Source organism: Trachypithecus francoisi, unplaced genomic scaffold (genome assembly GCF_009764315.1).
Source record: "Trachypithecus francoisi isolate TF-2019V2 unplaced genomic scaffold, Tfra_2.0 Lachesis_group6, whole genome shotgun sequence".
Lineage (NCBI taxonomy): Eukaryota > Metazoa > Chordata > Mammalia > Primates > Cercopithecidae > Trachypithecus > Trachypithecus francoisi.
This window is the reverse complement of record NW_022681471.1, coordinates 96,374,365-96,400,347: the sequence shown is the minus strand read 5'-3', so window position 1 is coordinate 96,400,347 and position 25,983 is coordinate 96,374,365. Positions and strand designations below refer to the sequence as shown.

At 34.8% G+C, this 25,983-nt stretch overlaps 1 protein-coding gene across 11 annotated transcripts in view; it reads right to left on the bottom strand.

The window, feature by feature from the left end:
* Window positions 1–25,983, bottom strand: part of CASK (calcium/calmodulin dependent serine protein kinase) — a 401,591-nt gene that overhangs the window by 304,759 nt on the left and 70,849 nt on the right. For 6 of the 11 annotated variants that reach the window (XM_033201840.1, XM_033201843.1, XM_033201848.1 and 3 more), the window contains exon 2: window positions 21,736–21,866. In XM_033201840.1, the coding sequence (XP_033057731.1) occupies window positions 21,736–21,866 (131 nt within the window). The remainder of the gene's footprint in view (window positions 1–21,735; window positions 21,867–25,983) is intronic. The other 5 variants (XM_033201850.1, XM_033201851.1, XM_033201842.1 and 2 more) reach the window with 1 other exon arrangement.

Here is a 25,983-nt window from a genome sequence, read left to right as displayed (position 1 = left end):
ATCTTCAACTGCAAAATGTAGATAAAGTATTTTTTTGCAGGGTTTCTCTGAAGATAAGACAACAGATATGAACAGCACCTAGCAACATGCCTAGCATTTTAAATAGTGTTTGATTAGTACATGGCAGTAATTAAAAAGGAGAATATGCTTACTGACTCAGTTACAGACACAGTCTTTACTACAAACAAGCACAAAACTGCTTCTGTTTGTAGATACTACTCTTTTTGATGTGCGATCACTAAAATCTTTTAATCATATAGTAAATTATTCATGCTATCGAAGAAGTAAACAATTGAGATATTATAAAGCAACAGTTCAGCCAGGCGTGGTGGCTCATGCCTGTAATCCCAGCACTTTGGGAGGCCGAGGCGGGCTGATCACCTGAGGTCAGGAGTTCGAGATCAGCTTGGCCACATGGTGAAACCCTGTCTCTACTAAAAATACAAAAAAATTAGCCGGGCATTGTGGTGCACGCCTGTAATCCCAGCTACTCAGGAGACTGAGGCAGGAGAATAGCCTGCACCAGGAGATGGAGGTTGCAGTGAGCTGAGATCGCACCACTGCACTCCAGCTTGGATGACAGAATGAGACTCCGTCTCAAAATAAATAAATAAATAAGCAACAGTTTATATGAAAATGCTTCTTAAAAAACACAAAACTTAAAAAAAAAAAACGAAACACTAAGCTTTAACCCACTTGTAGGCTCATCAACTTTCTATGCAAGGCTTATACTCTCTAGATTCAATCTCATAAACCAGCCATCTAGGAACTGGGAAAGAGGAAAGTGAGACAGATGGTGGAAAGCTGGTATAATGAACAAAGAAAACAGTCTACTCTAGGAAAATTATAATTGAACAGCTTTGGACTTTCCTGAATGTGGTGATTTCTTCCACTTGGACATGTCTCTTCAGGGGTCCTTGGAAGTTACATCTATGGAAGTGGCACAAAAGGTGACACTCCTGTGTGTCATGGGGCCAGTTCCACACCAGCCCGACAAGGATCTCATTTTCTTGCATCTGGTAGAATAAGACAGGGCTCAATACAAATTCTATTCCTATTTTCACTTTTATAGATGTAAACACTAAGAAACCTTGTTCACAAAACAAGCAATGTTATCATATGACCTAGCAATTCTATTCCTGGGTATACACCCAAGAGAACTGAAACTGTATGTTACATGAAACCATATATAGTCAATCTTCATTATTTGCAGTACTTATATTCTAAAAGTCAACACAAACACTGAATGAGGAAACACAGAAACACTGTTCCTTAGGGAAAATACAGGTTACTGTGAATCTCTGGTTGCACCATATTTGTCCACAGATCATTACATAACCTCACTATATGTGTGTTTCAGTTTAAAGACATGTTATTTCATATATACTGTTGATTTATTAACACTGAACCCATGGCCAACAGCCCTATAACTCATGCCTGAATGACACTTGTCTAACATATGCATTTTCTCTGTAAGGCACACCACAGCCTTCTCACACTTAGGAACACTAGACAGCACTCAACACTATGCTTGGGGGCCACTTTAAGAAGCAAAATCACCAGCAAAAAACACAAAAGGGTGAAAAAATGTGGAACTAAGTAGACATAGAAAAGGGAACTCATTTATGGTATGAGAGCCCAAACAACAAGATAGAAGAGTGCTGCCTTGTCTGACCTTAGCTGGGAATGTGCATGTTGAATGATTCAAATTTGTTATCACTTTGCACATGTCTGTGCGTGACGCCAAGAGTATGAGTTTGGGGGTTATAAATATTATCAATTAGGTGAATTTTTAAATAAAGAATCCTTGAATAACGAGGATCAACTATACATGAATATTCATATCAGGATTATACCTAACAGCTAAAAAACTGATACAACCCAAATGTACATCAACTAATGAATCGATATATATCTACACAATGGAATATTATTTAGTCATAAGAAGGAATAAAGTACTGATACCTGCTACTACATGGATGAACCTTGAAAATATGTAAGGCGAAAGAAGCCAGATGCAACACATATTGTATGTTTCCATTTATACGAAATGTCCAAAAAAGGCAAATACATAGAAATAGAAAGTAGACTGGTAATTGCCAGAGGCCAGGAGGGGGGAAAATAGTGGGTGTCTATGAAAAGGTACAGGGTTTCTTTTGGGGGAGATGAAAATGTTCTGAAAATAGGTAGCAATGAGAGTTGCACAACTCTTAATATACTAAAATCCACTGAGTTATGCAACTTAAAGGAGTGTTTTATGGTGTGTGAATTATATCTCAATAAACCTATTTGAAAAAAATCAAGTATATAGGAATAGATGGAGTTCTGTTAAAGTAATCTCTTTTTGAGTTATATACCATGAATGATAATGACTTAATAAAAATTATGCTTTTTTTAAGAAAAGATCTTACTCTGTTGCCCAGGCTGGAGTGCAGTGGCACAATCACAGCTCACTGCAGCCTCGATTTCCCGGGCTCAGGTGATCCTCCCAACTCAGCCTCCCAGGTAGCTGAGACTACAGGCACATGCCACCATGCCCAGCTAATTTTTTGTATTTTTTGTAGAGATGGGGTTTTACCATGTTGTGCCCAGGGTGGTCTTGAACTCCTAGGCTCAGGTGATCTGCCCACCTCTGCCTCCCCAAGTGCTGGGATTATAGGAGTGAGCCACAAAAATTACTCTTAATAATCCATCAACTTACAAATTGGTAAGGTCATCCATCAATTTTGTTGAAAGCAAAGCAAGAATAGACCCAACTTGAAAAAGTATGTTATTGGTCTTTCAGAGTCATTCACTTTCTCAACAATGATGCCAATTTTCAAACTGTCCTTTCGTTTGGCGCCATGGAAGTTTTGACACATATTACAACAGATCTTGTAACACACCACAATTAAGATTCTGGATGGGTAAGAGGAAGGACGATAGTAAAATGAGAGAAGAAAAATTTGTGAAAGGGGATATGAGAAAGGAGAACTTCTACATCCATTACAGACATTTTCTTAAGTATATCAACTTTACGAAGAGTATATATAGAAGTAAGAATTTGAAAAGCGGTTCCCTTAAAATTATTCATGCTTGATATTGTATAGAAGTTTTTGTGAACAATTAGGAGCTCTTGTACCCAGTCTGAAGTTGCTTGTTAATCAAATTGGTTAAGCTTCTCTCCTTCCCCCAGGCCTTCCCACTTGCTCCTACCAAGTTCTTTCTAGTCTTGTTTATTCCTCCCATAAAAGAAAAATATTTTTTGCCTAACCCTTGAGATACTCATAGATCTTATGGTGAGAGTGTTCTCTCTATTTAAATAGACCCCACTCCCTATTGCAATAGTTTCTCTCTCCCCCTTGCAATAATTCTTTTGAATAAACTGTCTCCTAAGTTGGAATTTATTATATTTTCTATCTGACATGTATTATTAATTGTGTAATATAAATTTCTTACAGAGCAAACTTAATAACAAAAGATACTTCTTAGGTTATTTCCAAAGGCTCTTCACATAGATGGGATAACGGTAACTTATTCAATACATCTAAGAACACCCCTCATCTAATTCTTCAGACTCAAATTTCAATTAGCAAGTATACTGCAAAATTCATCTTGTACCTAGTGTATAGACTGAATTTTCCAGCTACTGTAAACGATATATCAAGGGTTATGTCAACCCACCAAATTCTCTGTCTTCATCTATTTTCTATTCCCACAGCTTCCTAAGGAATTCTCTACGTTGCATAATGTAAAAGCTAGCAAAACGCAGATTTGAAAGAAAATAGGTAGCTATTTGTATAGAAAAAGAGAACGACAATGATAAAAAGCACTTTTTAACTTGTGAAACACAAATTCCACTTATAGCAGAGGAAAAATATTAAAAATAAATATTTTTAGTAGAGACAGGGTTTCACCATGTTGGCCTGGCTAGTCTTGAACTCCTGACCTCAGGTGATCCACCCACCTCGGCCTCTCAAAGTGCTGGATTACAGGCATGAGCCACCATGCCTGGCCACTGTGCCCGGCCAGGAAAAACATTTTTAAAAAGCTGCTTTATTTTAGAATAAAAAATGAGCAGAGAAACTCATCTCAGTTTTTTTTTCATATTGCTACATTTCCTGAATGTAAACATTAAGATAATACTAAGATAAATTGAATATGTGAGCCAATGAGCTTTGAGAGCTCTATTACATAAACACGAGCCTCCTCATCAACATACTGAAGTCATATGAAATGAGAAATTCAGGTTAAGAGACATTTGCAAATAAAATGTTGACACTGGGGATTATGGCCAACATGTTACATGTAATATCAAGCCATGTTTACACCTAGAATTATATTGAACAAGTATGAGTCATTTTAGTTAACAAATAGCCACATACTTTCAGAAGTAGGTAATCTACACTGTTTTCTAAAAGGCAAAAAACAAGATGAAAGAAATAAGTTTTCTTTTCCCATGCAGTTGATCTCAAGCATAATCACTATAAATTGTCTCAGGTTTAGAGATTCATCAGCAGTTTTTCACTAGAATAGCAGGATCTGATTAGCAAGACAAGTATACATTTTACATTTGTAAGATTTGTATCTCATTTTAAATACAGTTATCCAGAAATGCTTGTCATAATACAGCAAAATTAATCATTGAGAAACAGACATATTTAAAGTTGACTCTCATTAGCCTGAAAAAATTCAAAACAGACACACACACAAAACCATTAGGAAAAACAGCCAAAGATGTGCAGTTTGCTAAAACAGTACTCATAACTTATTGTCTAAGGTCTAGAGATAGAAACTGCCCTGCAGAAAAAAAAAAATATAAGGTCTACAGAAATATATGAAATTCTATACAAAGAAAATTTGCTTTAAAAGTAAAGAAAAACAAAACAAAAAAAAACCTAAGGGAAATCCCCTTTAGGAAAAACTAGCCAATGAGCAAAACAATAATTAAATTACTATCATAATCGGGAACTGTGAAAAAGAGGTGTTTCGTTGAAAATTATTACAGCAGCTAGAAGCTGGTCGCTAGCAGTTTTGCTCAAACTATTCCATGAAATACAAAACCCTTCTCTCCACAGAACCACAATTAATGTTTAAGGATTTCATCATCCTTAAGAATCTATAATAATACCAATGCTCAAAATGATTATCTGACAACTCAAAAATAAAATATTGCACATTTATATTATGTGACATATTCATTATATCACATAATGAACATAATTCATTAATGTTTCAAAGAATTAGTCTTTTCATTTTAAATATTAAATTTACAAACTATAATTTGATATATTAAATATGGGACTGGAATTAAAAAATACATGATCAAACTGTTCTGGAAGCATATTCTATAGTATTTTGCATGACAAAATTAAACAAAAGTATAAGCCTTAATATCTTGAAATTTGCTGGATTACTTCTAACAATATCAACTGCAAGCCATAGTCAAGCAAATGATGACACTAAGAAAATGCAACTGCGAATAAAAGGTTTTGGCAAATGATTTCTGCATGCAAAGGAAGGTATATAGATTATTAACTAAATCAGTAATTATTCCACAAAATGAATATAAATTCCCCATGTAAATGAAATCTATTAAATATTCATGTTTCTTGAGGAAAACAAGTGACAGTTTTTGATGATGCTATCAGTTACATCAGTCAGGGTTTGCCTGTACAGGACAATTTGGATTGTTTGGAAATCAAAACCTTTAGTTAAAATGTTTTTACCTCTACTCCCAAATATTTGTGGGCTAATTATCTCTTTCATGGAAGAGCAAACAGTTCATAAGGGAAACTTTACAATTTTTTAAACTTTTAAAATAATTGTACATTAACAGAAAGTTGCAAAAGTAGTACAGAGATTTTGTGTACCTTTAACCCATTTTCCCCCATAGTAGCATATAACAGTAGTACAATATCAAAACCAGGAAACTGACTATTGATACAACCAACAGACTTTATTTCGATTTCAATAGTTTTACACGCACTCATGTGTCTATGTGCAGAGCTATTCAATTTTATCACTGTGTGTACATTCAAGTAGTCACCACCAAAATAGAGATCTAGAACTGCTACATAATGATCTCCCACAAAAACCCCATGTGCTAACCCTTTCTAGTCACACCCACTCACCCATCTCACAATCCTCACCTAAACTTTGCAGAGTCCCACACCTGACAATCACTAATCTGTTCTCCAGTTCTATAATTTTATCACTTTGAAACTTATATAAAGGAAATCATACAGTACACAACAATTAAGAGATAAGTTTTTTTTTTAACGAAGTAGAATTTCTTGAGATCTATCCAAGTAGTTGCATGCATCAGATTTTTCATTTTTATTGCTCAGTAGGATTCCATGGTATAGATGTATCACAATTCATTTAACCATTAACCCATTGTAGGATATTTTGGTACTTTCCAAATTTTAGCTATGACGAGTATAGCTGCTATAAAAACTTGATTACAGATCTTACTGTGAACATAAGTTTTCATTTCCTTAGGATGTACATTTCCCAGGAGTACAACTGCTAGGTTGTATGGCAAATGTATGTTTTAGAATTTTAAAGAAGCTGCCTAACTCTTTTCTGGAGTGACTGTACCACTTTATATTCACATCAGATATATGAAAGATCCAGTTCTCTGCATCCTTGCCAGAATATGGTATTGTCATTATTGTTATTTACTTGTTTTAAGAGACAGGGTCTCCCTATGTTGCACAGACTGGTCTTGAACTCCTGGGCTCAAGCAATCCTCCCACCTCAGCCTGTGAAAGTGCTGGAATTACAGGTGTGAACCACTGCCCCTGGCCTCACCTTTTTATTGTAGTTGTTCTATTAAGTATGGAGCGATATCTTATTGTGGCTTTAATTTGCATTTCCCTAATGGATAATGATGTTGAACATATTTTTATGTAATTGTTTAGAACCTGTATAACCCTTTTTGGGAAAAATGTTCATGTCTTTTAACCACTATCCAATTGGACTATTTGTTTTATTTTTTACTGTTGAGGTTTTTTTCTTTCTTTCTTTTTTCATCTACGAATTGTGCATTTAGTGTCATGTCTAAGAATTCTTCATCTCCCTCCATGTCCTAATGATATTAGGGTACATTTTCTTTCAAAAGTTATGTATCTTGGCCGGGCGTGGTGGCTCATGCCAATAATCCCAGCACTTTGGCAGGCCAAGGCAGGTGGATCACCTGAGGTCAGGAATTTGAGACCAGCCTGGCCAACATGATGAAACCCCGTCTGTACTAAAAATACCAATAATTAGCCGGGCATAGTGGTGTGTGCATGTAGCCCCAGCTAGCTACTCAGGAGGCTGAGGCACAAGAATCACTTGAACCCGGGAGGGGGAGGTTGCAGTGAGCCAAGATCGTGCCACTGAACTCCAGCCTGGGCGACAGAGTGAGACTTTGTCTTTAAAAAAAAAAAAAAAAAGCTATGTAGCTTTATGTTTTATATTTAAATCTATGATCTATTTTGAGTTAATTTTTTATAGGGCATGAGGTTTAAATTGAGGTTCATTTTTTGCCTATGGATGTCCAATTGCTCCCCACCATTTGTAGAAAAAAATTACCCTTTCTTCTTTGAATTGAGTTTGAATCTTTCTCAAAAACTATTTGGCTGTACTTGTGTGGGGGTACTTATGGGTAATCTAATCTGTTCCATCAAGCTACGTATCTATCTCTCTGCCAGTACTACCCTATATTAATTCCTATAGCTATATAAATCTATATAGTGGGTAGAATGATTCCTCCCACTATATAGTGGGTAGAATGATTCCTCCCGCTTTATCATAGTTTTTCAAAATTGTTTTAGCTATTCTTACTCTTTTTCCTTTCCAGAAATATTTTAGGATAAGCCTTCTATATCCATAAAAAATCTTCCTAGGATTTTAATTGAAATTGGGGCAAATCTAGAGATAAATTTGGGGAGAAATTATATATTTACTATGTTGAGTCTTCCAATCCCCGAACAGAGTACATCTCTTCATTTATTTAGATCTTTAATTTCTTTCACCAGAGCTCTGTAGTTTTCACCATACAAGGTTTGTATATGTTTTGTGGGATTTATACCTAAGCACTTCATTTTATTTTAAGCAACTGCAAATGGTATTATGCTTTTAACTATGGTTTCCAGGTGTTCTTTGCAAGTATAGAGAAATAGCTGATTTTTGGTATGTTTATCTCATATCCTTGACAAACTCGCTCACTAGTTCTAGGAGTTTCTTTTTTTATTTGTAGATTCCTTTTCATTTTTCTATGTAGACTGTCACGTCATCAGCAAACAGGGACAGTTTCATTTCTTCCGTTCCAATCTACATGCTTATATTTACCTTTCTTCCCTTACTGTGGTAGCTTCCAGAAATATGTTGAAGAAGAATGGCAAAAAGTGATCAACTTTGCCTTATTCCTGGTCTAAGGGGAAAAGTATTATGAAAAAACTAATTGGAAAAATGTAAGATCTATGTCTAAATTCATTTTTATTCATGTGGGTGTCCAGTTGTTCTGGCACCACTTGAGAAGACTATCTTTTTTCCATTGGTTTGCCTTTGCTACTTTGTCAAAGATCTATTGACAATATTTGTGTGGATCTACTTCTAGGGTCTCTATTCTATTCTATGGATCCATTTGTTTATTCCTTCACCAATACACACTGTCATGATTACTGTAGCCTTAAAGTATTGAAGTCAAGTACTGAAGTCAGGTAGTGTCAGTTCTCCAACTTCGTTCTTATTCTTCAATAATATGGTGTCTATTCTGAATCTTTTGCCTTTCCATATAAAATTTAGATCAGTTTGTCAATATCCACAAAGTCACTTCTTGAAATTATGCTTGGGATTGCACTGAATCTACTAAGAACTGATTCTTAACAACATTGAGTCTTGTTATCCACGAACATGGAATATCTATTTATTTAGATCTTTTTCGATTTCTCTCATCAAAGTTTAGAAATTTCCTTTGTATGTATCTTGTATATATTTTGTTATGTTTATACATAAGCAGTTCAATATTTTGGTGTTAATATAATGTGCTATATTTTAAATTTCAAATTCCACTTGCACATTGCTGGCATGTAAGAAAGTGATAGACTTTTTATATGTTAACCTTGTAACCTGCAACCTGCTATAATCCCTTATTTGTTCCAGGAGTTTGTTGTTGTTGTTGATTCTATGGGATTTTTGGGACTTTCTACACAGACAATCATGTCATCTCAGAACAAAGACAGTTTTACTTCTTTTCCCCCAATCTGTATAGCTTTTATTTCCTTATGTCTTATTGCATTAGCAAGGGTTTCTGGTAGGATGTTGAACAGGAGTAGGGAACAGGAACATTCTGGTCTTGTTCCCAATTTTAGGGGAAAAACATCTAGTTTCTCACCATTAAGTAAGATGTTAGCTGTAGGGTTTTTTTTGTAAACGTTCGTTATCAAGTTGAGGGTGTTGGATTTTGTCAACTGCCTTTTCTCCATCTACTAATATGACCAAGTAATTTTTCTTCTTTAGCTTGTTGACGTGATGGATTACATTAATTGATTTTCAAATGTTGAACCAGTTTTGTACACTTTTAATTCCTTTTTAAGGCTGAACAATAAATATTCTATTGTATGTAATATTCATTTTGTTTACCCATTCATCAGTTGATGAACGTTTGGTTTGTTTGCCTGCTACAAATAATGCTGCAATGACTATTCATGTACCAGTTTTTGTGTCTACCTATGTTTTCAATGCTTTTGGGTGTATACCTAGGAGGAGAATTGCTAGGTCATAGGGTGCTTTAAGTTCAACTTCTGAGGAACTGCCACACTTTTCAAGAGCGGTTACATCATTTTATATTCCCAATAGTAATGTACGATGGTTCCAAATTCTCCAAATCCTTGCCAACACATGTTACTGTTTGTTTTTGTTTTTGTTTTTGTTTTTGTTTTTGTTTTTGTTTTTTGTACTACAGCCATTTTAGTGGGTGTGAAGTGGTATCTCATTATGGTTTGGATTTCTATTTTCCTAAAAGCCAATGACACTGAATGTCTTTTCATGTGTTTATTGACCATTTGTAAATATTATTGGAAGAAATGTCTATTCAAATCCATTATCATTTTAATCAGGTTATCTGTTTTTATTTATTGTTGACTTTTAAAGAGTTCTCTGTATATCTGAGATACTAGATTATCAAATATATGATTTGCAAATAGTTCCCCCAATGCTGTGTATTATCTTTTTCTTTTTCTTTTTTTTTTTTTTGGGTGAGGGCGACAGTCTCACTGTGTCACCCAGGCTGGACTGTGGTGGCATGATCTTGGCTCACTGCAACATCTGCCTCTTGAGTTCAGGCAATTCTCACGCCTCAGCCTCCTGAGTAGCTGGGAAGCTGGGATTACAGGCATGCACCACCACCCCCGGCTAACTTTTGTATTTTTAGTAGAAACAGGGTTTCGCCATGTTGGCCAGGTTGGTCTCGAACTCTTGATCTCAAGTGATCTGCATGCCTCGGCCTTCCAAAGTGCTGAGGTTATGGGCATGAGCCACCGCACCTAGCCTCTTTTTACTTTCTTGATAGTGTCTATTGAAACATAAAAATTTTAAATTATGATGAATCCCATTATCTATTTTTTTCTTCTGTTGCTTGTGCTTTAGGTGTAATAATGAAGAAACCATTACTTAATCCAAGGTCATAAAGATTTATGTCTATGTTTTCTTTAAAAATTTCATGGTGTTAACTCATACATTTAAATCTTTGATCTACTTTGAGTTAATTTTTGTATATAGTGAGGGGTAGAGGTCCATCTTCAATCTTTTGCATGTCAGCATCCAGTTGTCCCAATACCACTGTTTTGAAGAAACTATTCTTTCTCCATTGAACAATCTTGGCACCACAGTTGAAAATTATTTGACTGTGAATATGTGGATTTACGACTGGATTTTTAATTCAATTTCATCAACCTATATGTCTATCCTTATGCCAGGATTATACTATGTGTATTGATGTAGCTTATAAAAAATTCTGGGCCAGGAGCAGTGGCTCATGCCTATAATCGCAGCACCCTGGGAGGTCGAGGCGGGTGGATCATCTGAGGTCAGGAGTTTAAGCCCAGCCTGGCCAACATGGCGAAACCCTGTCTCTATCAACAATACAAAAAAAATAGCTGGGCGTGGTGGCACACACCTGTAATCCCAGCTACTCGGGAGGCTGAGGCATGAGAATCGCTTGAACTCAGGAGGTGAAGGTTGCAGTGAGCCGAGATTGCACTCTAGCCTGGATGACAAGAGCAAAACTCCATCTTCAGAAAAAAAAAAATTCTGAAATTGAAAAATGTGACTTTGTCCGTTGTTTTTCAGGATTGTTAAGGCTATTCAGGGTACCTTGTTTTGCCATGGAAATTTTTAGATCAGTTTGCCAATTTTTACAAAAAGCGCCAGTAGGGATTTTGAATCCATAGATCAATTTGGGAAATAGTTTCACTTTAATATTAAGTCTTCTAGTAGACAAACATGAGAGATCTTACCATTTACTTAGGACTTCCTTAATTTTTCTCAACAATATTTATAGTTTTCCATTTATAAGCCTTGCACTTCCTTGGTTAAGTATCTTCCTAAGTATTTTATTCTCTTTGATGCTATGGTAAATGGAATTGCTTTCTTAACTTCATTTTTAGATTTTTCACTGCTTGTGTATAGAAATACAATTGGTTTTTGTATATTGATCTTGTATCCTGCAACCTTGCTAAGCTCACTTATTACATCTAAGTCTTTTTGTGAATTTCTTTGGATTTTCATATATACATGATAATGTTATACGCCAATAGAGGGCATTTTAAGTCTTCCTTTTCAATCTGGATGCTTTTTATTTCTATTTCTTGCATAATTGCCCTGGCTATTTCTAGTACAATGTTGAATAAACATATTGAGAACAGATATTCTTATCTTATTCCTGATCTTCAGAGGAAATAATTATCTTACAACGTTAAAAATAAAGTTAGATTTCGGTTTTTCTTAGAGGCCTTTTAAAAGGTTAAAGAAGTTTCCTTCTATTTGTAGGCTGTTGAGTGTTTTTATCATGAAAGGGGGTTGAATTTTGTAAATGCTTTCTGTCTGTTGAGATGATCATGTGGACTGTTCATTTTTCTATTAATAAGGTGTATTACAATGATTTTAAATGTTTAAACAAGCTTGAATTTCTGTTATAATTCTACTTACTCGTGGTACTTAAAAAATCCTTATTCAAGTTATCATACAATTTGTCCATAAAGTATACAATTTAATGGATTTTAGTATATTCACAGTCATGCAACCATTACTGTGTTCAAATTTTGAACATTTAATCACTTCAAAAAGAAATCCCATACCCATTACCAGACACTCCCTATCTCATCTTTCTCCATACCCTGGGCAACCACTAATTTACTTCCTTCTGTTCTGACACATTTGCCTATTCTGGAAATTTCACATGAATAGAACATATGTAATCTCATGTGACTTGCTTCTTTCACTTAGCACAATGCATTCAAGATACATTCATGTTGTAGCTTATATCAGTATGTCATTCCTTTTTATGGTTGAAAAAATCATTCCATTGTATGGATATACCATATTTAGTCTATACATTCATCAGTTGGTAGACATTTGGGTTCTATCTTTCAGCTATTATGAATAATGCTGCTATGAACATTCATATATAAGATTTATCTAGATATATGTTTCATTTCTCTTAGGCATATGCCTAGGAGTGAAATGGCTGGGTCATATAACCCTAGATTTAACTTTCTGAAGAACTATAGAACATTTTTTAAATTGCTAAACTCAGTTTGATAGTATTTTCTTGAGAATGTATGTGTTATATTCATAAGGGATATTGGTCCTTTCCTGCAGTGTCTTTGTCTGGTTTTGGTATCAGGGTATTGCAGGCCTTATAGAAAAAGTTGAGAAGTGTTCCCTCTCTTATTTTTCAGAATATGTGTGAAGGAATGATATGAATTCTATAAACATGTAGTAGAGTTCACCATTAAGCTATCTGGGCCTGGGCTTTTCTTTATGGGAAAATTTTGAGTACATATCAGTCTATTCTTATCACAGGTTTACTCAGATCTTCTATTTCTTCTTGAGTCAGTTTTTGTAGTTTGCCTCTTTCTAGGAATTAGCTCATTTAATCTACGCTATCTAATTAAGTGGCATACAATTTTTCAGCATATTCTCTTATAATCTTTTTCATTTTTATAATGTCAGTAGTAATGTCCCTTCCTTTATTATGGATTTTATTACTTTGAGTTGTCTCTTTTTATTGGTCAAAGTATACTCAATTTTATTTTTACCTTTTCAAAGAAACAACTTTTGGTTTTATTGACTTCTTCCACTGTTTTTTCTCGTTTCTATGTCTCCTATAATCCTTATGACTTCCTATTTTTGCCTGTCAAGTTCAGTATTCTTTTCCAGTTTCTTAAAGTGGAAGGTTAAATTATTGATTTGAGCTCTTTCTTACTTTTCAATATAGGCATTTACAATAATAAACTTCCCCCTAATCCATGCTTTTGCTGCATCTCATAAATATTGATATGTTATATTTTTGTTTTCATTCATCTCAGAGTATTTTTTAAGTATTCTTGTAATTTCTTCTTTGGCCCACTGGCTACTATGTTAATTTCCACATCTTTGTGAATTTCCCAAATTTGTTTCTGTTATTGATTTCTGATTTCATTCTATTGTGGCCAGAGAAGATACTTTGTATGATTTCAGATATTTTTAAATTGATTGAGACATATTTGACGGGCTAATGCAGTCTATCCTAGATAATGTTCTATGTGTACTTGAGAAGAATGTATACTCTCCTGTTGTTGAGTGGAGTGTTATACAGATGTCTGTTAGGTCTAGTTGGTTTCTAGTGATGCCCAAATCCACCTTCCCTTTCTTTAATGATCTTCTGTTTAGTTGTTGAATCCATTAATAAGTCAGGTATTGAAGTCTCCAACTATTATTGCTGAATTCTCTATTTCTCCCTCCAATTGTCTTTTTCTGTTTCATGTATTTTGGAGCTTTGTTCTTAGGTGCATATATGTGTATAATTGCAAAATCTTCTTGATGGATTAATGCTGCTATTATTATAAAATGTCCTTCTTTAGTAACAATTTCTGTTTGATTATTAAATTTCTGATTTAATTATTAAAGTCTATTTCATCTGATATTAGTAATAGCCACTTCAGAGCTCTTTTGGTTACTGTTTGCACAGTATATCTTTTTCTACTCATTTACTTTCAACTTACATGTATTTTTAAAATCTGAAGTATGTCTCTTGTAGACAGCAAAAAACTACATGAGATACCATCTCACCTGTTTTTCATCCATGTTCCCAATCTCTGCCTTGTAATTGGAGTGTTTGATTCATTTATATTTAATATTATTACTGAAAAGGTACAATTTATGTTTGTAATTTTACTACTGGTTTTCTGTCTTTTTTGTTCCTGTATTCCTCCAATACTGCCTCCTTTTGTGTTAAATAGATATTTTATGGTGTTCCACTTTGATTTCTTGTCATTGCTTTTACTATACTTTTACTATACTTCCTTTTACTACACTTAGAATGGCTATTATCTAAATGTTAGGCAGTAACAAATGCTGGCAAGGATGTAGAGAAAAGGTAACCCTCATACACTGTTGGTGAGAATGTAAATTAGTACAACTATTATTGAGAACAGTTTGGAGGTTCCTCAAAAAACTAAAAATAGAGCCAGCATACAATTCAGCAAACCCACTCCTAGGTATATACCCAAAAGAAAGGAAATCAGTATATCTAAGTGGTATCTGCACTCCCATGTTTACTGCAGCACTATTCACAATAGCCAAGACTTGGAATCAACCTAAGTGTCCATCAACAGATGAATGGATAAAGAAAATGTGGTACATATACACAATGGGGTACTATTCAGCCATAAGGAAGAATGAGATCCTGTCATCTGCAACAACATGGAGAGGACTGGAGGTCATTATGTTAAATGAAATAAGCCAGGCACAGGAAGACAAACATTGCAGGTTTCGCTTATTTGTGGGAGCTAAATATTAAAATAATTGAAGTCAGGAGGATACAGGTAGAAGAGTGGTTACCAGAGACTGGAAAGGGTAGTTGGCAGGGGGGCTGGTAGGAGGGGGGTGGAAGTAGGGATGGTTAATGGGTACAAAAAATAGAAAGAATAAATAAGACCTAGTATTTGCTAGCACAACAGGGTGAGTATAGTGAAAAACAATAATTTAATTGTACATTTTTAAATAACTGAAAGAATATAACTGGATTGTTTGTAACACAAAGGTTAAATGTTTGAAGTGATGAATACCCCACTTACCCTGATGTGATTGCATGCCTGTATCAAAATATCTCATGTAACCTATAAATATATATATCTACTATATATCCATAAAAATTAAAAATTAAAAAAATTAGTTTTTTTTCTTTTTAGCATAAATAATGACTTTTAGTATTCCTTGTAGGGCAAGGAAGCTAGTGACAAATTCTATCAGTTTTTGTTTATCTGAAAATATCTTCATTTATCCTACATGCTTGAAGTATGTTTTTGCTGGATAAAGAATTCTTGGTAGATATTATTTTTCTTTCAGCACTTTGAATGTTACCCTGTTGCCTTTCAGTATCTTTGGTTTTTGAGAGAAATCTGCTGTTAATATTTTTATAGATCCCTTGTAAGTGATGATTCAGTTCTCCCTTGCTGTTTTCAAGATACTCCCCTTGTCCGTAGCTTTTGACAGCTTGATTATGGTGTGTTTTTGCATTTATCCTACTTGGAGTTTGCTGAACTTATTCGTTGTGTAGATTTATGTTTTCATCAAATTTAAGAAGTTTGGGGCCATTATTTCTTCAAATATTCTTTCTACTCCTTCTCTCCTTTCCTTTTGAAGTTCTCATTATGCATATGTTGGTATGCTTGATGGTATCCCCAGAGGTCTCTGAGGCTCTGCTCATTTAGCTCATTCTTTTATCTTTCAGTTCTGGAGACTAGATAATTACAATGAACCTATCTTCATGTCTTCTGGTTCTGATTCTTCATTCTGCCTGCTCATATATGCTGCTGAGCCTCTTTAGTTATTGTATTTTTCAATTCCAGAATTTTGATTTGATTTTCTCTTTTCGTTTTTTATAGTTTCTATCATCTCATTACTGACACTTTCTATTTGATAACTCTTTTTCTAGTAAGTCCAACATCTGGGTTTGCTCAGGAACAGTTTCTATGGATTGCTTTCCCTGCCAAAGTATGAGCTATATTTTCTTGTTTCTTTGCATGCCTCATAATTTTTTGTTGAAAACTGGGTGTCTTAAATAATATTATGCGTCAACTCTAAAAATCAGAATCTCCTTTTCTGCAGGATTTGTTGTTGCTGTTTATTGTTACTCCTGCTCTTTGCTTAGTGATTTTTTGGGGGGAACACATTCTGCTGTCTGTATTCTTTTTTATGTCTCTGTTTGTTTAGCTTAGTCTTTGCTCAAGGGTTTTGTGGATGCGTGGGGCATACCTTCAACACTCAGGGAGATCACATGTCTACCTTATCATTCAATTCTTGTTTGCATAGCCTGAAAGTCAGCTAGAGGTGAGAAATTAAGGCCTTCTTAGATTTTTCCTGAGCTTGTTCACAGTCTTATATATGTGCATGACTTTCTTAACATAACATTTTCTAGAGAATACGTTGTAGCTTTTTCAAAGCCTCTATGGCCATCTCATTCCCTAGCTTATTGTTTTAAGCTTTTAGGTTAGCTTTTCCTTTGCCCAGCTGTTATCTATGCCTCAGGCAGCAATGAAATTAAATAACTACCTCTAAAGGTTTTTGGCAAATGCCCCCAGAGGAAACGTTTTTTTTTGCACTGGGTGATCTCTGAGTCAGGCCAATTAAAGACAGTCTTGCAAGAAGGGTTGCTATAGTTGGGATGTCTGTCCCCTGAAACCTCATGTTGAAGACTGATCCCCAATGTTGAAGGTAGGGGCCCAATGGAGCTGTCTGGGTCATGGGGGTGGATCCCTCATGAATGCCTTGGTGCCATCCTGGCAGTAACGAGTTCTCACTCTGTTAGTTATCATGAGAGCTGGTTGTTAAAAACAACCTAGTACCTCTCATCTCTCTCTTGCTTCCTCTCTTGCCAGGTGACCTCTGTACACACTGGCTCCCCTTCCCCTTCTACCGGGATTGGAAGTTTCCTGAAGCCCTCACCAGAAGCAGATGCTGGTGTCGTGCTTCTTGTACAGCCTGCAGAACCATGAGCCAAATAAACCTCTTTTCTTTATAAATTACCCACTCTGTGGTATTCTTTTATAAAACACAAATGTACTGAGAAGTCTTCCAGGGAACTACCAGACAAGTAAAAAAATGACAATATTATGGGAATGCGGCCTTGGAGGAGCTCCATCCCCATTCAGCCTCCTTTGATGGCTGTTAACTTGCTGGTTTTCATCATGATTGTGAACTGTTTGTTTTCAAGGTTACTACAGAACTGGAAGAAAGGGGGAAGTGAATGGGACAAATTATTATACAATGCTATGAAGTTCACTGTTCTTACCAAGAATCAGTCAGTTTTCTTGAATAAATTATTCCTGGATAGCTGTAAGCCTTTGGTCAATTTCCAGAGCCCCGAACAAGTTGAGTCTGACATTTCTGTCAGTTTTCTCTTTTTTTTTAAATTAAACTGAGAATTGTCAAGGTCCTTACTTCTTCAGTTTCACTGATATCATCTACTATCTGGGACTTTAGAATGAGACATTCTTGAAGACTAAGCAAACTAGAACCCAAAATCTACTCTTTCTAGAACACAACGTATAATACTCCCAAATAGAAATGTTAATTTTGGACTTTTATAATAAACCATAAAGAACTGAGTCCTATCAAGAACTCAGAACTTTGATAATTTAGTTTCCAATTCTATATATCTTACTTTCCTTTAGTTTCCTTATTATAATTTGTCTGAATTAGTTTTGATATCTATTTTTAAAACAAAAAGTCTAATTTAATTAGTGGCTCAGTAGAATAAGAGACAAAAAGTATATTAATTAAAAGTTCAAGATAATAACCTAGGAAACTCATTAATGGAAGCTGTATATGTAATATAAAAAGTCCCCCATCAGAAGTCATATCCTAATATAAATTCATCCAGCTTTGATTTAGTAGAAACTTCTTATTCATCTCATGTTCATAACCATGAATTTCATTTTTCCATATATGTGAAAGGAGAAATTCTAAATCATTTAGGAATAATATACCTTTTTAGGAATCTAATGAGAGCTATGGACTCTCTAAAAAAAATAAACATAATTCTGCTTACAATTTCAAGGGATTATTGAATACTCGGCAACTTGCAAGTTAAGAAGCCCTATAAAATAAAAATTATGATTTTGATGGCAAAGATAGAGAACAGATATTCAAAAATATCTCATCTTTTATGAAATATCTCATCTTTAGCCTCATCAATTATATCTCATCTTCATTAGAGCAATGAGAATTTAAAATATTAAAACATGTACAGGTGGTCTCCAACAAATCAACACATTTCACTTCAAAAGTAAATTTATGGGCTGGGAGTGGAGGCTCATGCCTGTAATCCCAACACTTTGGGAGGCCAAGGTGGGTAGATCACTTGAGCTCAGGAGTTTGAGATCAGCCTGAACAACATGGCAAAACCTCATCTCTATAAAAAATACAAAAAATCAGCTGTGTGTGGTGGCGCATGCCTGTAGTCCCAGCTATTCAGGAGGCTGAGGTTCGGGGAGGATAACCTGAGCTCAGGGAGGTTGAGGCTGCAATGAGCCATGATTGCACCACTGCACTCTGGCCTGGGCAAGAGAGAGATCCCATCTCAAAAAAAATTAATTTGTAAATGATTTATTTCAAATTTATTACACATTGTTTTCCTAATAAAAACCATGTTATAAACAATGGTTGGAGACTATTAAAACATAGGTCCCTTAAGGCTAGGAGCTCTTTTTATTTATCGTTTGTATTATAATGACCTATTCAAATAAACTGCATATGGTAGGTTCTTAGATAACCCTTAAAGACCTATTTCACTCAATAATGTATTTGAATACAAGTACACTAGGAAAACAAGAAAAAATATTGAGATAATAACAAAGAGCAAACAAACACTAAGGCAAAAATAAAATAATAAAATGAAACAAAAAGGAAAGAATAAAGATAAAATAGATTTTAAATTATCTGTTGCTTAAGAGATAAGTTTATTTGGGAAAGAATGTAACAGTAAATATAGATATTTCTAGATATTATTTGAACTTATGGATTCCTTTTTACTGTGTTAAATTTTACTTCAAAATATGTGTCTTCTTATGTAGCATCTCCTTCTATGCTAAGCCATGAATGAGGTCATTTTTGGACCCTAACAATTTGTAAATGGACCAGAAGAGCAGAGGAGTTAAGATGTGTTGCCCATAGTGACTGGAAAAGGGTTGAAAGAAGTTGAGGGAGGGGAAGCCCTGTTCATAGAGACTTCATATAATGAAATAATTTACTATTTATTACATATATTATACATCTTATAATAAAATGTGTCCAAGTTAGAATCAAGACAGCTAGTATGAACATGAGCAATAGAGGGTATAGGAATCCCATTGCAAAAAAAAAGGTGGAGGTGATGGAGATGGAATTTTGATTGTTTCCTACTTTATACTGAGTACTGAGTACTGAGTAGTTATGCTAAAGATGATGGAAAAACTAATTCTGGTGCCATAAATATAAAGGGCCAATTGCCTACTTTCACTTGAATACCACTGAACTCTGACCAAAATCAGATAAAGTCATGAGTAATATCCTGAATCCAACTGGATGTCATTTAATATCTATGTTGTGGTCCTACCATATAGGAAGGATATGAAAAGAGCACAGGATTCTGTTAAGTTCAAGGAGGCTTAAGAGTATGAGGGATCAATAGAATGGCTGGCTTTGTCTTCAGAATAGGACTTGAAGACATTTATATAGCCAAAGCAATGGCAAAGCAATGAAGGAGTGAGCTATAACTTCAGCAATAGACTCCCATATATTATATTAAATGAAGTCAGGACTTAATATCAGGTATATGAACTATATACTAAGTCCTCTCCCCTTTTGTAAATTTGGAATTTGACCCCTTGACCAAGTGACAAGAGACAGAGGTTCAGCTTGGCATTCTGAGTCTGTAGCTCAAGAGATCTGGCTGAAGAAATCTGTCAATAAACAACCTCAGCCAATGAGAAAGTAAGTAATTGTTTCTTGAAAAAATATCTTTAGCCTGGAGAGAATTAGAATTTGGTACAACAATGAGGTAAGTCAAAACTCTGGTACTGATAATTTTGGGTTGAAAAAGAAGCTATTAATATTTATTTTAATTATTTATAACAATGCTTATGAGAATTTGGCTTATATTATTCCAATTTAATATTGGTAATTGAGATAATGACTTAGACTTGTGATTTAAAATTGGAATCTTACTAAGTTTATAAACAGCATCAGAACATATGTCTAATGAATTAGGTTTATACAAAATCACCTCAGTATTTGCTCAGACAACAGAGGTACAGAAAAATCAAACACAGAATATTAATCTTAAAGGCAGTTAAAAGTGTAAGGAAATATAATTTTGTTCTAAACCCTACTTAAAAGTCAATTTTAAATGTTGCTAGATTTATAAAATAATTTATATTCAAAAGCAATAATAGCCAATTCCAGAGTATAAAACCATAAAATATAAAATCTCTAAATCTTACCATAATTTTTAAATATTAAAGCACTAAAAACAAATCAGTTAGTTATTCTTTGTGAGTAGCAACTTCTAAGAATCTTCCATGATCATTATATGAATAATATAATTCAAAGGGTCACAAAAGTATTTAAAAGAAAAAAAGATCTCCAGGAACAGATTAACTCACAATTACATGGGCTTCTACTTCCCAAGGTAAAATAACTGGACAAAATATAATAGGCTACACTGCCCTAGATTTTCCAATCTAAATTATCAACTGTATTGCTCTTGGGATTAAAAAGGGAAGGACTAAAGAAGGATTCATTTTTTTACTGAACTGTGGAAAAGTGAAAAGTTAGTAATGGGCTAATCAGAAAAATTAATATCATGATCAATTGTGCCATCTGAAGTATGAGCATGTACATCATAGTTACATGAAACTATGGCTTAAAAAACAAAAAAAAAACTTTAAAATGTTTACGTACTGTTTATAAATATACATATAAATATGATTATCCATAATAATGTGTTGAAACAAAATTTTAAGTCCTGAAAGTCCTAACAGTACTGATCTTTCAAAGTTTTACACATATATCATATGTGACTTAAGCCAAATGTGAGATACGAATGTTTTAATTCCACTAAATCATAATCCTAAAGGTAGTAAGTGATGCATTTTGAGGTAACTAAGTTTCTTCTGAATCTTCAATTATCATCCTTGCCATTATTTCACCTTTCTCCTTTCCCATCCCATGACCCACGTCATAGAATTCAAAATTAGACCCTAAAAAATAAATGTCCAGATTTTTGCTTTCTTCTAGTCAAAAAACATAGGCCCATAGAAATCCTAGATGATTTTATAACTCTGTAAATTACCCTGTCTTTCAAATACTATGTCCTAGAATTCTGACAAACTAGAATAGAGTTTAAACTGTCTCCACCCACTTCCCTCTACATCACACCCTCTGCTTCCCCATCCCCAGATGAAGGTTAGGTTGGTAAATGGATTTTGGAGATGGAATAAAGCCAGACATCAAATAACTTACTTGAAATCCATCTCTTACCTTCTGTACTTAACCCTGGACTTGATGTGAACTTGGCTACATCAACAATTTTTACAGCAAATTGTTGCCCAGTTTCTCTGTTGATACATCGTCGTACAACACTGAAGGGACCCCTATAAAACAAAAAGTCAATTTTAATTCACTGATTTTCTTAAGTTCCTATTTCCCACTAATGTCTTACTGTTTCATCATCTACTATAGCCATATTATATAACCACGAAGCCATTCTACTTTAGACTCCAAATTGAACATAGTTTTCAAAATGAAATTTAAGTAATATAACTTCCAACATATTTTTTATAATTCATGAGGTAACAATTTAAAAAGATTACTAAACCATAAAATGACCAATAAATTTGCAATTTGCAGTAATTTTTTAAAAATTCTAAATAGTAGTCTTATGCTTAAGGCAAATAATGACTATATAATTCTATATAGATTATCAACATCTTAAACAAAATAAGAGAAGTCCATAGTAATGGTGGTATTCTTATGAACCAGAAACTGAAGCCATTCTTGACACTTTCCTCTCATCTTACCCACCATTTACCTTATCTTCACTAACAAATTCCACTGAGTTTATCTCAAATATCTCTTGAACCTGTCCTCTTCTCTCCATGTCCCACATCCTACCATCTTCTACTAGAACTACTGAAAAACTTATTTCTCCCATTCATTCTTGTAATGATATTTAAATGAAAATCTGATATGATATCTCTGTTTAAAACACCAGAAAGACAGAAAGTATTTGCAATACACAGTCCAAGTCAAGAACCAAAATATATAAGTAACTTCTAAATACAATAAGAAAAAAAAAAAAAAAAACACATACACTCCAATAAAATCTGGGCAAAGACTTGAACAAACACTTCACAAAGAGAAAGGCCTGCATGATTTGGTCTCCAACTACCTCTCCAGTTTCACCTGAAATCAGAGAAATCCTTATTTTCCTCAAACTTCAAATTAGAATTGTTTGAAATTACCAGAGGAAAGGAAGTAATTTCTACGAGCAGAGCCACTGGTCTAGCTATTTGCTGACCCAGACCTCACAGTTCAATCAGCTGAGATGATTTAAAGATGCCAATACCCCAGCCCAGGGAACACGCACACGCGGACACACACACGGTTCCTTGTGGTTAACAGTTATAAAAGAAATATCTGAACTCAATTAAGATAATCCAAAGATAGATTTGTGTGTGTTTGAATGACTATAAAATACAGAATGCAATAGCAATGTGATTGGTTTATTTGAAGGTTAATATGGTGGTCATTAAATACATGTGTACATGTATACGTGTGTGTATTTTTCTCCTCCTGGGGAGAAGGCAAACAAACAAAAAAACCACCTTCATTGGCTTATTACAGGTACGAACAGTACACCTAGATGCATATGCTCAATTAGCAGATACAGAAAAGTTCTTCATATACAGTACTATACTTGTGATACTGCTGGCCTTAAAGTTTGTCTTTCTTCTTTCAACTATGGGACAAACTACTAAATTTAATCTTAGACTTAAACATTTATCCAAGATGACATTAATGCCATCATGAGGACATCAACTATACAACAGCTTCAAATCTCTCTTTTCAAGCAACTGAAATAAGCTAACCTGGGAGGAAAAGAAATGGTAATAATGTATCTTTCAGAACTCTACAGAAAGAGGATCCTTTTGATAATCTCTCAAAACTGTTCAAAGATTTTCCTCTGTGAGAAGACAACATTACAAAGTGAGGGACAAACGTTTTCATTCTCAACCTGATGTCTTACTTGTGATTACTTACCCTGACAATAGCAAGCAATTTCAGGAAATGCTTCACGTAATTGGTTTTTGTCCACACATAAACCCTTGGGACTCTATTTATGTATACATTTGTGTAGTCTGGTTCAATTCACTATATCTTTTTGGAAACTTCCCAAGACCTGTACGTGGGGTTGATTGTTCACGGTCAATTGAGTCAATTCTTTACTTTTCCTGCTTGAACAAAGGTGAGGAAGAAAGCATAGCTTCTCCCCCCTTTTCTTTTAGTAACAATAAAATTAATAGAGCTAGGAAGAAAAGAGAATACTTAGACAACAAAACACAAACTTTTAAAAAATCTGTGAATAAAAACCAAATCAAATCCCCAATTCTTTAATTTTGTAATATGAGGCAAAGAAAATAATTATATCTATGAACTACTGAAGACCTGAAGACAGGTTACAAGTAAAGTATTTTAAGGGTCTGTCCGTCAATGACATCCAGGGGGTTAACCAAATTTAACACCCTAAAAAGATACCAAATTATATTTTGAGGTTTTTGTGATTTAACCCATTAACTGGAAACTCAGCAGAAACTGATAAAAAATCTAAAATTTGGCTTGGTTTCCCATCTTAAAAAGGGAAGAGTGATAAAGTAGTGTGATACACCTACTATATTACACTTATTACTTATGCTTGGATGACAGCTTAGAGAACAGCAAAAATTCAGGAGGTATAGGTTTCAGTCTGCCCTGTGCCTTTTATTGATGTTCGAAATTTCACTCTTAAAATTTTAAATCTAAGGTATAGTCAATTCTTGAATATTTATGTGGGGGAAAATACTGGTAGAGACAGTTATAAGCCATCATCATAAACAACTATCTTTCTCATATTTCCACTAATTATGACCACAGTATTAATAAAAACTGGAATAAGATAATTGACAGCAATCCAGATTTAATGAAATATATATTCTTTATTCAACTTTTTACAAACTCTGAATATTGACTGGGATGGTAACATAAGGTTTTACTTGAGGCAGATGGCTGCTTACAGCAGTCTATGTTTTTAAGCAAAAACGTCAATTAAACCAGAATATGTTAGAAGTGAATATCACTATAATATTCCCTAAGGTTTTGAAAAGAATTCAACTGTGTCCCTATGCAGACACAATAATATCCTCTAGTTTTCATTTATGTGAAGAAAACTGAAGTCTAGAAAATAATTCTGATAACAAAGGTAAATACATCAAAATAAGACTAGAATTAAATGAAATTATGCTAGAATATAATATGCTGGTTTCCAGGATCATGGGATAGATTGAGCACAATGTATCTAATTTATTTTCCTATCCAAACTCTACTAAAATGATACCAAAGGGGTTTTAAAAAAGGATTGGGAGAACAAGAGAGGAGATGATAGTAATAATTAAATTTGGAATTCAAGAAAGCAGATGGAGAGTGGTAATTGACTTAGCAGACCTGGGAAAGCTGAACTGCAAAGAGAAAACAAGGAAAATTCAGAACCAAACCCATCTATACTGTAGAATCCTCAAGAAACTCATGAATGGGTTCCAGATAACTCTGGAACTGGAAGTGAAGAGAAGGTAGAGTTAAAATAACAAGGTTTGAATGAAATGTGTTAGAGAAGCAGTTAGAGCCCTAGGTGGTCTCCTGTACTCCATACCATGGATAACTGCCACTCCCTCATCCCAACAAGTTAATTCTCTGGAAAGAGTAAATAAAACATAGGGTCTCAGAAAAAAATTAGCTGGGCGTGGTGGCGGGCACCTGCAGTCCCAGCTACTTGGGAGGCTGAGGCAGGAGAATGGTGTGAACCCGGGAGGCGGAGCTTGCAGTGAGCCAAGATGGCGCCACTGCACTCCAGCCTGGGTGACAGAGCGAGATTCTGTCTCAAAACAAAAACAAAAACAAAAACAAAAACATAGGGTCTCAGAACTGGAAACACAAGGCTGTTGAGGAAGTGGGTATTATATGGAAAGCAAGGGTATTATGTGGTCACATATACACTAAACGCAGACAGCCCGAGTCCTTTTTGACTAACGGGGGAATACTGGAAGCCAGATCTTTACCCTTGAGGCAAGAGATATGATAGACTTTTCTATATCTGACTAGCTCAGAAGAAAAGACCTAAAGATAATGAAGAGGTTCTCCAAACTACTCAACTAGATCATCCTCCAGCAAAACCCAAAGTCAACAGGTTCACTTGCACCTTCGGAGCTCTCTTAATCAGCTTTGAGGCCCTCTATTATAGGGTTTCCAATATCAGCACTATTAACATGTTGAGCTAGCTAATTTTTTGTTGCGCAGGGATGTCCTATGCAGTGTAGGATGCTCAGCAACATTCCTAGCCTCTACTTACTAGATACTAGTAGCATAGCACCCCCTCCAACTTTAACCACCAAAAAGGTCTCCAGATATTGCCAAATATCCTCCTGGGGTGGGGAAGGTTCAAACTGCCCCCAGTTGAGA